The sequence below is a fragment of the Fomitiporia mediterranea genome (genome assembly GCF_000271605.1).
Source record: "Fomitiporia mediterranea MF3/22 unplaced genomic scaffold FOMMEscaffold_10, whole genome shotgun sequence".
NCBI classification, from domain to species: Eukaryota; Fungi; Basidiomycota; class Agaricomycetes; order Hymenochaetales; family Hymenochaetaceae; genus Fomitiporia; species Fomitiporia mediterranea.
The window spans coordinates 2,442,269-2,455,791 of record NW_006760395.1 but is presented as its reverse complement, the minus strand read 5'-3'; the positions used below and the strand labels follow the sequence as shown (position 1 = coordinate 2,455,791).

At 39.3% G+C, this 13,523-nt stretch overlaps 4 protein-coding genes across 4 annotated transcripts in view; 2 read left to right on the top strand and 2 right to left on the bottom strand.

Annotated features, from left to right (window-relative positions):
* Positions 1-3,151: 3,151 nt before the first annotated feature.
* On the top strand, positions 3,152-3,727 carry FOMMEDRAFT_92422 (uncharacterized protein; the record flags this gene model as incomplete). Its single annotated transcript, XM_007269638.1, has 1 exon — positions 3,152-3,727. A coding segment is annotated over one exon (576 nt), but the record flags the coding sequence as incomplete, so codon positions are not given.
* Positions 3,728-7,150: 3,423 nt separating this feature from the next.
* Positions 7,151-7,429, bottom strand: FOMMEDRAFT_159913 (uncharacterized protein; the record flags this gene model as incomplete). The annotated part of the gene is made up of 2 exons (XM_007269637.1): positions 7,151-7,258; positions 7,304-7,429. 2 exons carry the CDS (start codon positions 7,427-7,429, stop codon positions 7,151-7,153), a joined length of 234 nt encoding a protein of 77 aa, XP_007269699.1.
* A 2,719-nt stretch (positions 7,430-10,148) lies between these two features.
* On the top strand, positions 10,149-12,696 carry FOMMEDRAFT_136294 (MFS general substrate transporter; the record flags this gene model as incomplete). The annotated part of the gene is made up of 13 exons (XM_007269636.1): positions 10,149-10,203; positions 10,253-10,293; positions 10,353-10,486; positions 10,543-10,602; positions 10,665-10,707; positions 10,762-10,869; positions 10,919-10,964; positions 11,022-11,426; positions 11,502-11,565; positions 11,677-11,760; positions 11,812-11,929; positions 11,984-12,039; positions 12,672-12,696. The coding sequence occupies 13 exons, from the start codon at positions 10,149-10,151 to the stop codon at positions 12,694-12,696; spliced, it is 1,239 nt and encodes a 412-aa protein (XP_007269698.1).
* A 525-nt stretch (positions 12,697-13,221) lies between these two features.
* Positions 13,222-13,523, bottom strand: part of FOMMEDRAFT_159911 (uncharacterized protein) — a gene marked incomplete at both ends in the record, with an annotated part of 1,088 nt that continues 786 nt past the window's right edge. The window contains one exon of the mRNA XM_007269635.1: positions 13,222-13,350. Coding sequence (XP_007269697.1) covers positions 13,222-13,350 — 129 coding nt within the window. The remainder of the gene's footprint in view (positions 13,351-13,523) is intronic.

Below are 13,523 nucleotides of genomic sequence, written 5' to 3'. Positions count from 1 at the left end.
AAAATACAACAGCAAGGTATCATTGCTTGTTGGATAGGATTAGACAATGAAAGTAAAGGCCATAAAACTTGGCACAATAATAAAATTACCATCAAACAAAATATTCAATTTCTCAAAGGTAAACCTCCTCAAATTGAAGGGGAGAAAATAGACAATACAAACAACAATACAAACAAGTGTTTAATAATTAAAAATAACAAAACAGATGATAGAATAATGAGAACAGACAACAATGATACAGACAATGCTGATCCTAACAAAAATGGAAAAGCAGCAGAACCAATGGACTTAACAGACAACAAAGTTAAATTAACTGAAAAAGAAGTAGAACCTAAATTACATTGATTGGAATGAAAACAGAAACTGACAGAATGTGCTATTGAGCTTGAACAACACATGGAGAATAAATGTGTAACAAAATGCATGTATGCACTTAGCAAAAAGGATGAAGATAATATTGCTATTCATTTAACAGAATTTAATGCTAAAATAAGTGAAATACAATTGGATCCAACTTCATTTTATGAAGCAATCTAATGTCTGGATTGTGATTCATGGATTACAGTTATGAAAGACAAAATAAAACAATTAGAAAATCATAATACATGGGAAATCACAAATCCACACAATAATATTAACATTATCAGAACACAATTTGTCTATAAAATAAAGCAATACACCAATAATAGTATAGAAAAATATAAAGCACAATTAGTAGTTCAAGGAAACTATCAGATTGACAGCCTTGACTATCATACAGACAATTTATTTGCTCCTACTGCTAGACTATCTACAGCACAATTAATATTAGTATGGGCAGCATCTAATAATTATGAAATACATCAGATAGATATAAAATCAGCATATCTGTATGGACAATTGACAGAAGACAAGGAAATATATGTTAAACCTCCTCCAGGTAACTTAATAGACAGATTACAGAATGGACAAATATTACGATTACAAAAAGTGCTATACAGATTAAAACAAGCTGGTAGAAGATGGTATAAAACACTATCTAATATACTACTTAAATACAGATTAACAAAATCCAAACATGATAATACTGTATTCTTTGCAAAGAAGAAAGAAATAACTGTAGCCATATTATTTGTACATGTTGACAATATTACTATTGTGGCAAAGAATAATAATACTATTGTAATGATAAAACAATCTATTGTATGTCATTTACAATATACAGATGGTAGTGAATTACACTGGCTACTTGGTATAGAGATTCAATGTGACAGAGAGCATAGATTCATCAGGATGTGTCAGACACATTATATTAATAGTATAATAGAATGTTACAAACTTACAAACGAACGAAGTGTACAAACACCTATGCAGCCTGGTACACAATTAAAAACAGTATTACAAACTGATAACAATAGAAAACAAATGTCTGATATACTATACATAAACATGGTTGGTGCACTTAGATACATTACAGACTGTATACAGCCAGATATAGCATTTGCAACAAATCAGTTAGCAAAATACCTCAATGACCCTGGTATGGAGCATTATCTGGCACTTAAACATTGTTATATGTACTTAAAAACTATGAGCAATGTCTGGCTCCAACTCAGCAGCACAAATCAATCAATATTGAATGGCTATACAGACACAGACAGTATGATGCAAGAAGGGCATTGTACAATATCAGGATATGCATTTTACTTGAGCAATTCATTAGTTTTGTGGTCAAGTAAAAGACAAACACTGGTGGCAAATTTGATGTATGAAGCTGAATTAATAGCTCTTGCAAGAGGAACACAGGAAGCAATTGCACTTACACATTTAGCTGAAGAGATTCTGCAGGTCTCTGATACACTAATTAATATCTTTTGCAATAACAATGCTGTTATACAAACAGTTACATCAGACAAACTCAAATATTCAGAACAAACAAAGCATTTAGATCATAAGAAAGACTTTATTAAATGCTACATTGAGTTAGAGTACATAAATGCGAAATACATACAGACAAACAATCAACAAGCAGATATATTAACTAAAGTGCTACATGTACCACAAGTCAAACATCTTACTAGTTTACTCAGACTAGTAAGAGTTTGAAGGGGAGTATTATGAGATGATTAGTTCATCAACAGACGAACCACAAGACAATGACTTCATAATGTCTCAGTTAGAATACATACAATATAAGGACGAGAGACACTGAGCAGTCAATCGTCACCTCACCCCTTGTCTATGTGTGCCCCCCTTAAGTTCTCCCTCTTAACAAGAACACACTTGGGAACCTGCTGAGAATCTCACCCATACTGCTAAGGCAATCTGAGACTTCTATTGACTTCATCCAGGTGCTCTGCATCAACTCTGCCTCATGGATTTCTAAACCCTACTGTTCTGACCTATGCCTGAGCTGCTGACTGAGCCCAATGCTCACCAATCAGGACAATTGGTTTTAGAGGGGGGGTGATGTTACAGTTCTCTACTCTTGTACCTTCAGTTCTGAGGGTTCCACACCCTTCTGTACCAGAACTCAGGACTTCCGTCCCTCAGAGGCACTGTCTATAGACTATATGCATGCTGACTCTTGCCACTACCCTTCCTTACTTCATCATTCCATTCCTTTGACCACCCCTTCATTCTTTGTATCATTCTATGGTCTCTTACCCTTTGTCCATCCCTTCATTCTTTGTACCTTTATCTTTGACATTCCTTTCTTTCATTCTTTGTGGCTTATCATTCTTAGTGGCTCATACTCCCTGAGTGCTCTTGTGTAGTTTAGTATATATAGGTGTATGAGATCAGACTGGTCCTGTAGTCTTGATCTTGTCTACTCCAGGTAGTCCTGTACTCTTAGGCTCACTCTATATACTCTACTCTTGTCCCACTCTCTCTCTCCACCTGTTCTACAAGTTCCGACTACGTTCCAGTGCTTGTGTTCTGTATTTCTGTTGTGTAGGATAGTTGTAGCCTGGGTCCCCTTGCTGAGCCTTCGGGTCCCCTCTACACTGTCACTGACACTCGTTGCAATTGCTCCTTTCGATCCTGGGAGGCGTACAATAACCATTTAGCCAATGATCCCGCACATAAAGACAACTACTGCACCCGGCATAGGCAGGAATTCGGAAGCTACTATCGGTTGCATCTACACTTTTCCGAAGCGCATACAGACACGTATTGTGATATCTGCGGTCAGGACTTTGCAAATTCTGAAACATTGAGACAGCATAAATCAACGCACTATTTCTGTGACACTTGCGAACTCGAGTTCGATAGTTCTGACCAACTTCGCGAGCATCGCCTCGAATCGGTTAATCATAATTATTGCAATGACTGTGACGAGGATTTCCCAACGGTGTCTGATTTAGACTATCACTGGCAAAGCTCCCATTGGCATGCAGACAATAACGGTTGGGACATATCGGACTCTCCATCCGAACCGGTGGCGTTCATTGAAGAAAGTAGTGGTGAAGATTGGGTGGAGAGGTTTCTTCGATTGTCACTCGATTTAGGCCCTCGTCAGACGAGTTTCTATTGCAGTGATTGTGATAGGTACTTCAAGACGTCTAATGGCCTAGACCAGCACAGGGCAACAGCATCGGTGCATAGGAATGCTCGAGTGCCGCGTTCGGTTTCTACTCCAGATGAGGACAGGTGCAATAAACAGGGTTACAGTTGTCCACTCTGCTTTGACCAGGGCGAAGATCTCAGTAGCGCAAAGTGTGGACACGTATTCTGTACCACGTAAGTCTACATACTTCGCTTTGTCATTAATTTTTTTGTCCTTATGTTCGTATCCGTTATCAGGTGCATACATCATGCATTAATAGAGAAGAGCGAGTGCCCGCTATGCCGCGCAAGCTCGGTAACTGCGGATTTGCGGCGCATTTTCCTCACGTTTTAGAAAGTTCATTCCCCTCATATTGTTACTTTTCTTTGGCCCGTTTTCTGTATAGTACGTCTCCTCGCTTTCTTTCGTCTCTTGAAGTGTCTTTTGTATTTGAGCAACATTGCTCGCATGCAGTGATCGATTATCTCTAGAACTGTGCCATTCTTGTGCGAAGTCTTCATGTAATTCATGTTGCTCAACATCTCTGTATTCTGTACCGTGTTATCCATTTCCATACCAATGTTATTGTTGTAACTTTCTCGGGTAGTTTTGTAACACTCGAAATCGTGTGGAAATCTACTTCTTGGCCGATATAATTAGGCCAGCTGTCTGATCAGATTCGAAGGAAATAAAACTCAATACTTGACAAGTTGACACATCGCGTGCCGAAGCAAAGTCGACCTCAATTGGTGTTGAACTTGCATTGTTCACAAACTCAAGGTCTCTCCTAATGTTTCTTAGCGAGAGCACTTGCTAAGAAAACTGTCGTATCTTGCAAAGGACATTTGCACAGGGTCCGATCCAGAGACTGCGCATTTCAGATCAAGGATAAGTCGTCCTATCATGATGCAATTAATCCTGTCGTCATAATAAATCATCTAGAAAGATATGTGCTAAATGACATATTACATGGTGCCCAAATTTGCATTAATGAACTTCAAATCTTGCTGTACTGTACCTTGAAGAAAGAGTGTATCGATATATCCTTGTTAGCCATCGTAGTCACATGATACAGCCTATATAGGCTGTATCATCTCTCTTTCCGTCATCTTCTTGTACCCGTATCTCATGTGTCTTTGTAACTCGCACTGTGGCCTTTTCGACTCAGGATGGAAATGCCACTGACCGGTACCAATCATCACAAACGACGAATATCGATCATTTGTCGTCCCTCAACTCTCTCACGTCAACCGCAGCCACCACCATCGCGGTAAACATTTTCTTTCCCAGGATTGTTGAAGCTTGAGGCATTCATTTTCCTAATACACAACAGAAGGAATACGAATTCCAAAAGCGCTTTCAAGTCGGTCGTCTTTCCAGTCCAGGCAACAGAAGTGTACGAATACACGGTGCGCTCGGCAGAACATGTGGCAAGGGACTCTCAAGTTTCTCCTGCGACAAAGATACTGTGATATTACTGCAAAGACAGGCACGCGTTCGCGCATCCCCGTACCGAGCCTTTCCTTTTCTTCCTTGAATCCTTCAACTCTTGATTCCTTCTGCTTTGCTGCGGAGGTCCTGCTGGCCGGCGTGTTTCGGTGGAGGTCGATATTGAGAGTCTTTATCGTCGTTGTGGTGCCATTGATAGGGGGTTTGGTGCATATGGCGCTCCGCAACACCACACGACACTGGTTTCGTTGCTATCTCCTGTTTTCTCTTTTCGCATTCACATTCATTCGGTATTTGCGAAAGGATGTTCTCCGACTCCCTCGCAAATTCTCACTTCTCTGAACGATAGAACGACGAGACGAAACAAACATGATTATCAGCACGTCGTCGTCCTTGACTGATACCGACGCTGAAGGAGCTGGCGTATCTTTCTAATGTCATTGTCAAGAAATACTTCTCCGAAGTACATGTGTCTCTCCAGACGTTGTGCTTCGCTAGGGCAAGAAATTGGCGTCCACGTTGCTCTTTGCTATAATAACATCACCGGATATCCTTGTGCTTCGAAGCTATGCTGCGTCTTGCTACTGTATATGCATATAGAAATCCGGCGAGATGGCTCGAACTGATAGATACTTCACCATTTTGACTCTCTAAGTCCTTTGCCGACGTTAAGTGGAACGGTAACAATATCAGCATCTTCCTTCAATGTGTTGTTGTTCAGATATGTAATTTGGTCTTCCCTTCCCTGCCAGCGCCTCCACCGCACGCCGCTGTCAGCCTGTACTTACTGATAACAGCGCAAAGTTGAAAGCAAACACACCCAGTACAGCTCCGAATAGACATCCGTCTGTTCTTTGATGTGGGTTGCACGGACGAAGTGGGATAAATACGTGTGGGTGATACAGTGATGCCACTTGCCATCCATTTTTATCCTCACAAGTAGGAATGCTGGTTTATTCTGTACGTACGTACTGGTAAGTATCGAAGATGATAATGAGGCGCGTGGATTTCTTCTGCTCTCCTCAAGGTTATTTATGCGTTGTAACCAGGTTTATCTATACCTTTCTCGTCTTCGAGGGCGTGAAATTCTATTTGTTCAATGATTTCATATCAAAAATCTCACATGACTCGAATTCGATCTCACCTTGTTTCCGCGCATCCAATGGTACATTCCATTTTTACTCTACGTACAGCTATATTTACCCAGAAAGGCGCCTTTGTCGTCATTACGCGCTTCTTTAGATACATATTTTCGTCCCTAAGGTTTCGGAAGGGAGGGCGTAAAGGCAGGCAAGAAGACCCGCGGATCAATGGTTGAACATGCATTTTATTAAGGACATCAAATTAGATGATTCAGCCACGAGCGCTCCCGCCCCTCTTGTGATATCAAGTTGGAATAAATGCGGCGAACGGGTGCAGTACGAGGTGCGCTTCTGGATTCTGAGTTTCTGTGCCTCTTGTCTGGCATTAATACTGTCTATATTCACAGCATTTATCCTCGATTATCCATTCAGAGCTCTAGCTAGTGAATTAGTAAGTGCCAGCGTATTGTTGGTATATCTCCGCGGCGTATGGGTATAGATCATCATAATTTTATCTGCATTACTCGATTTATGCTATTAATATTGACATTTCGAAATGGCTTAGGGCGCTCGTTGGCTCCACCAGCGGTCGTCGAGTTGTCGTGATGTAGGTAATCCTTCCAAGTCGTTGGAGTGTGCAGAGATATACACCGCATTAATATGTATTCGCTTTGATTAGTTTCTGTACAATATTAATTGAAGGTGTGTTGTATCTGCAATCCAATGTCATTTCTCGATGGGTATATGTTCCTTGGCCACTCAGGGGAAGAGCTTTATAATATACGTCAGACGAAGAAAGGTGTCCCTAAACTATGGTTCGTCTGTTTGACGTTTTCTGCCGACTATCTGTCAATTGTCTTCTCTGATGATCTGAGGAACTATTCTTGTCTGTCGTTCAAGGATGTAATCTGCAATTTTTCAGCAAGCGACTAGATTTAGTACGTTAATGATTCGTGACATCGTGTCGTGCGTGGAATGTTGGCATAATAAAACAAGGAACGTGTTGTGATAAACGGTGTATCGGGAGCAGGGTGCTGATAGAGCCTGTCCTTACTTTTCCCGAGTCAAGGGATTATCAGTCAGATTCGTCCTAAATTGCATCAGATTCAAGTTCAGACCCGTAGAATATCTTCTTGTCGAAATTAGCTGCAGGCATATAGCAGGCCAACGCTTCTTCCGCAATAACGTATACCAGAATCTAAAAGGGCTAAAAAGACAGTCTTAGCAATTTCCGTGTACCAACTGCCATTGCTCTGGCATCTTTGTCAAAAGCCCCGAACTCCGGTTGTTCAAATAGTGATACATCTTTAAGAAACGCTCCTATATCCGTCGTTGCCTGGCCGAGAGAGTTTCCTTTCCAACTGGTCATTATATTAGCCAGCAGAGGAATACAATAGAATGCTGCACTTACGATTTTATTTCCAGTCTATTGTGTGGAAATGACTCATATACGTCCTTCTTATTAAATAAAAAGTCTTGGAATGCAGAAGTGTCCAGGTTAGCATGTGAGAGTATACCATCCGGTAACTCTGCGCTTATTCAAGCCTACAAGATAATGCTTAATAATCGGATCAGTATGTGTACTGAAAGTCAGATAATTACAACAGTAATGGCACGCTGGGTGCATTTTCAGATGAAGGCACGATATTTTACATGATACAGTCAAAATTGTCTTATTACATATTATCACAATGCATATATTGCATAATGCATAGCTTCTGGTCAGAACAAAAGTCAAGTTCTCAGCCAAAATGTATTGTCATGATGCATAATTTGTATAATGCATTGGGTTTTACTCTCTCCCAACGTTATGCAATAAGACAATTTCGACTGTAGCAAAGTCTATTGGTCATATTGTACACAAATTTATATTCTACCGGCAAGTAAAGACAGCCCGACAGCAACGGTTCACAGCTTTGCAATAGACAATACTCAATATTTGAAACAAGGATCAATATTTCCCCAAATGTTTTTGAGCGTCAACCGCCTGTGAACGTGCCTTTTCTTGAACTCACCATGATATACACTACATCACCAAATCGAACACGAAAATGTATTGGAATTTACTGCTAAGACATATATTTTTTACATATTGTGGATCCTTATATTTGCTTATAAAGTCTGCATGTAAATATATTGCCTTGTCAGACTCTGCACGTTTTGGTGATGTATCTTACCACTAACATCTGTGCACGGATCTTCGGATTCACAAATTCCTTGCAGACATTATAAAGCACTGTGGCTACTACACATGCATATTCTTGCAGAAGCCGACAGTCGGGTGTGTACTTTTGCCGTGATTGATTAAGATGCAAGAAGACCTGCACATGCTAAAGACAGACAGTGGGAACATCACAAAATATATCAATCACACTGTTAAGCAACAGAGCGCTCAGCTCATTTCATAAGGCATTGATAAATTTGGTATTAGTATATCAAGAGAAACACGTTTTCGAAGTCAGATAGTTTCAGTAGTGATGACAGGTTGGACACACTTTATTGGACAACAGTAGGATATGAGTTGTGTAACTTATACAGACTATTAGTTTTAGTAGTCACAAATGTTTATTCTAGGTTTGTTAACAAGCTGAGTGACTGTTGGGAGTAATGACTCTTAGCTTATAGAGTTCTATTGATCCAGCCTTAAAATTCAAAATAATAACTATTCCTAATAAGTAAGACTAAAGAGCTATATCTCTCTCAACCTACCTGTTATGGACTGACAATAGTAAATACAGATTTACTAATAGTAACTTACAGAGTTTCTTATGTCAATTTATCTAGTTTATAAGTTATTAATAAGTTCTAAGAAATTATCAAGATACTATGTATGAATTAAGTTTTCTTAGTAACTAGTGTAATTAGAGTAGTAATCAACTGTAGAGAAGAAAGAAGAATTATTATTAGGTAAAGTTGTACTTACCCTCTAACTTATAAGCTCCTTACAGAACTAGAGAAGTTTTATAGCTAAGAAACAAGTGACTATACTTGTCTAGAGTTACTAGTTTACTGTGTCTCTTAAATGCTAGAGAGTTAAGTTTTCTCAGATTATATTTACTAGAGTTCTATGTACTATACTTACAATCTCTAATTATATAGTACACAGTACAATCTGTATTAGTACTTAGTATAGGAGCAAAAATTACAGCTTATAAACTACAGACTATAGCTGTAATTAGCTTACTAATTATATAATATATACTTATATATAGCTACTAAAGTATAAAACTAAAATTCATTATTATAGTACATCTTTAAACTATCAAAAAGAGCTATTCTTTACTGTATACCTTCATAAACTTCTGATAAAGCATTCTCAACTTGACTTTTGTACTAATCAAATATTTATTCTTTTATATTTAAATCTTTATAATTTAACTATTTGTATTACATTTAACTAACTAACTAATTAACTAATTATTAAATTATTAGTTATTCTTATTAGTAGTTTCTCAAAGGTTTTGACCAAATGCAAGTAGAGATACACTAACACAAGCTATACTATAACTAATAGAGTGCTTAAACTAGAATTGTATATACTTATTTCTAGTTTTTATAGTATTATGTAAGTACAGGTGTAAATTGTACACACAGTGTCCTAGCACTGCTTATCAGACCTTTGATGTGTCAGAGCACTCTGTTTGTTTCATTGGCTGCTGTCAAAATTCAGTATTTGGGATGCTAAAAGAAGAAATCTGTAGTCCTTCCTTATTTTAAGAGTCGGGATCCACAGAGCAACAGAACATTCTTGTCATTCTAGTAGGTACCGAGCAATTCGGTTACTTGACATAAGAACAAAACCGGCTTTCAGAAATGACATTCTCTGCTGATTTCATTTGCAATTCATGTGAAATTTAGTATAATTATAGGATCTGTTCCATGTTCTCCGGAGAGACTATTTACGTTCTGTTGGGGGTTGGAAATTGGTACGCATGTTTGCCTGAAAACCGGCTCTAAGGTGTGTTGGTATCTCCCACCCTGTCGTCAAACTTGTCTTTACTCCTCCAACTTGAACCATGGTACAATCCGAAAGCACTGACCCAATTGAGCTCACAGTCACACAGGTTGTACAACCAGACGTAGAACATATGCAACCAGTCGTTGGTGATTACCCATTAGGTCGCACCAAAGCATGGTCAACTGGTCGGTCACATACACTCATGGTGAATTACCTAGTCTGACTGTGTCAAAGTTGTTGGAAGCTGCCTCTTGATATTTTTTGCTACTGGTCTTGTACGTTTAGTTATTCTATCATGAGTCAGGGCAGATAGTCAGATTTATTTATGATTCAGCCGACAGCATTTGGTGTCTTCCAGGATTTCTATACACTTACATGGTTGAACGACTCTTCTGCTTCGAAAGTCAGCTGGATTGGCAGCACGCAATTATTTTTCGAACTATCCTTCGCTCCGATTGCAGGAAGCTTGTAATTATGTTTCTTTTAAATACGAGTATTAGACAGATATCATTGTGTTCCTGCAGGTTCGATTCCAAGCATTTTCGAGCATCAATTATTACTGGCTGTGCCTTAGTTTCCATTAGGTGAGCAACTTTGTTTATAATATCAAACCAATTCTTCCATTGCTCTAACTGTATGTATCTAGCATGTTCGCTCTCTCATTTTCCAAACAGAACAAATATTATCAGGTCTTCTTATTGTTTCTCTCACCGAAATCCTGTATTTTCTCAACCTGCTCTTAGGTTTTTTTATCCCAGGGGATTGGTGTAGGACTCGGGATAAGCCTGCTCTACTTACCTACTGCTGCAGTTGTGTCGCAGCACTTCCGATCACGAAGATCACTTGCTTTAGTAAGTACTTCTAGTCGATCTAGGGATACTAATACAAACATTAGCATAGGGCATTGTCTCTTCTAGCGCGTCTTTGGGAGGCGTGGTTTTTTCAAGTGAGAGACCTGGAATACCTTAGATGAATACCTTCTGACTCCATCATGTAAATTCAGTAATGTTAAACAAACTCCTTCATGGCACTATAGGGTTTGCATGGGCTGTCAGGATAACCTCATTCATAATCCTTGGCTGTAGCATTGTTGGCAATCTCCTGATAGTGGAACCGAAACTCATACATTCACAACCACTTCATCGGAAGGAAGAACACACAGCACTACCAATATGGGACTTGATTTTTGCCCTTATTCTGATTAGTGCTTTCATAGCATCACTTGGGACTTATTTTCCAATCTTCTACATCCAGCTTTTTGCCAAAATGCATGGAATAGATGACAATTTAGCATTCTACTCTGTTGCGATTTTAAATGCAGCATGCATGATTGGACGTGTTGGACTTAACTTGTTTGCTGATCGATTTGGACCTATGAACGTTTTAATAGTCTGCCTCAGTGTGTGTGGTGTGTAAATATTTCAATATCCACTTTAGTCCTATCTAACAATAACTATTATGTTTGTCAATTACTTGTCTCAAGGTGGAGTGGTCCTCGCTATGTTTGGTTGTACCCGAGCAGTTGGACTAGTTTTGTTTGCAATCTTGTATGTTCTATTAATGAAGAACTGAACTGAAGTGTACTAATCATAGAATTTAGCTATGGGTTCTTTATTGGCGGATGTAAGTAATGCTTTTCCAGGGATGCTTTTCACAAGGCTGAATGGTTTTCCGTGGACAATAGTTTTGTCAGTCTATCTTCCAACAATTGCAGCCCTGCGCCAGGATAACGTGGACATTGGGTATGAAAACATTTTTGACTGTTGTTTGGAAATCCCTGAGAAATCTACAAGTAAACGTATGGGAATATCTCTGGCTCCTATTGGAATCGCGTACTTAATTGGATCTCCAATAATTGGAGTTGCATTGGGACCAAACTTTTCTTGGTGGAAGGGAATCATATTTGCAGCAGTACTGTGCTCATAGTTCTCTTGATTCTATTAAACTAACCAGTCCTTTATTTAGACTACAATGATCATTGCTGTCATAATCCTAGTCATTGTAAAATTCCTTTCTTCAAAGTCACCTCAGAAGAACGTTGTAAAGTAATGCCTGCTTCATTGCATTAATAAGTTTGTTGCCCAATGAATGTCTGTCATGTCTCACGCAACTGACGGCGAACAAGAGGGTGGTGGAAGTTTCTTATTGTCTTGTCATCAGTGTGGCTTTGCACGTCATCACAAGTCTAGACGTAACGTACATAAGCTAGAATACGAAGGTGAGTATTTGATGCAATGTACTGCCTTTCGTCATTTACTTATGACTGATCATGGACCACTCTTTCTGAAACTATGCATTGGCAACCATGGGACTTGACAATCCTTCGTTTTTTGTTGTCCAGGTTGTCTGTGAGCCAACTAGCTTCAACCTCCTTAAACGTTGCTCTTTGTTGGCAATCTCAAAGATCCGAACAACATTGTGATAGACCTTGAGCTTCACCATGATGATTCCTACGCAGCTCACTTCGCCTGCTCCATAGTAGTGCTGCTCTACTACTGTAGTTGCACGAGTGTTGAACATGATGCGAATGGAGCACATATAGTCTTGAGTGGCAGAATATTGTTCAAGGCCGTCTGACCAGATTCACAATGGCGGGTGACTTTGATGTGTAGCATGATGTTGTAAAGTATGATTAATGAGAATATTTTTACAGTGTTCTGTACAGACGCAGGGGCTGACAGTTTGGAGGCACAGGTGAGACTCAAGCGACGAGTAAGGAAGAAGCTAGTACTGTAAGACTGTATGTAGGCAACGCTTACAAATGCATTATGTAAGCGTAATGGTATGTGTTAACGCAACCAGGCTTCAGTTACCTGTTGCATCACAAAACTAGATGTGGTCTGACAATACATTGTATGTCATTCTAATAACTATAATATATAAAAGATATAGAAGTCTGTCAATGATCATTACATTGGCATCTGCTGCTAAGACATATCTTTAGAAGGTCTGTAAGACTTCTAAAATTTACAATACTTTTATAAATTGTCAGAGTATACAAGACTTGCATGAGTATACAAGACTTGAGTGAGAATACAAGCTCTTACCAGAGTTGCTCAAACAATAAATGCTTCATACAATAATCATTCTTTTTTATCATTATTGAATTAGAAAACAAATATATTATACTTGAGTAAATAATTACAGGCGAAAGTATTTACTAGAACTACTATTAAATCCTGTACCACTCTTATTTCTTCCACTCATACCCACATTGCCTCCCATAGTTCCTCCAGAAGATCCACTAGGCTGTCTGGCTGAAGAAGTGCCTCCAGAACCTGAGGGCCTCGGCCCTTCATCATTGTCGTCGTCGTCATCATGAGCACCATCGTCTGGTTGCTTGCTAAAGTCAGCTGGATGCTTAGATTCTTGTTCCCCGTCAAACTAGTGAGAAAAAGCCATGCCAGAACATTATGACAATACAGGTCGACCGAACCGGACGCGTGATGTATGGATAGGGGGACAGGGAGCGTGCCGATCAGACAGACTGTGGAGTGATAGTAAC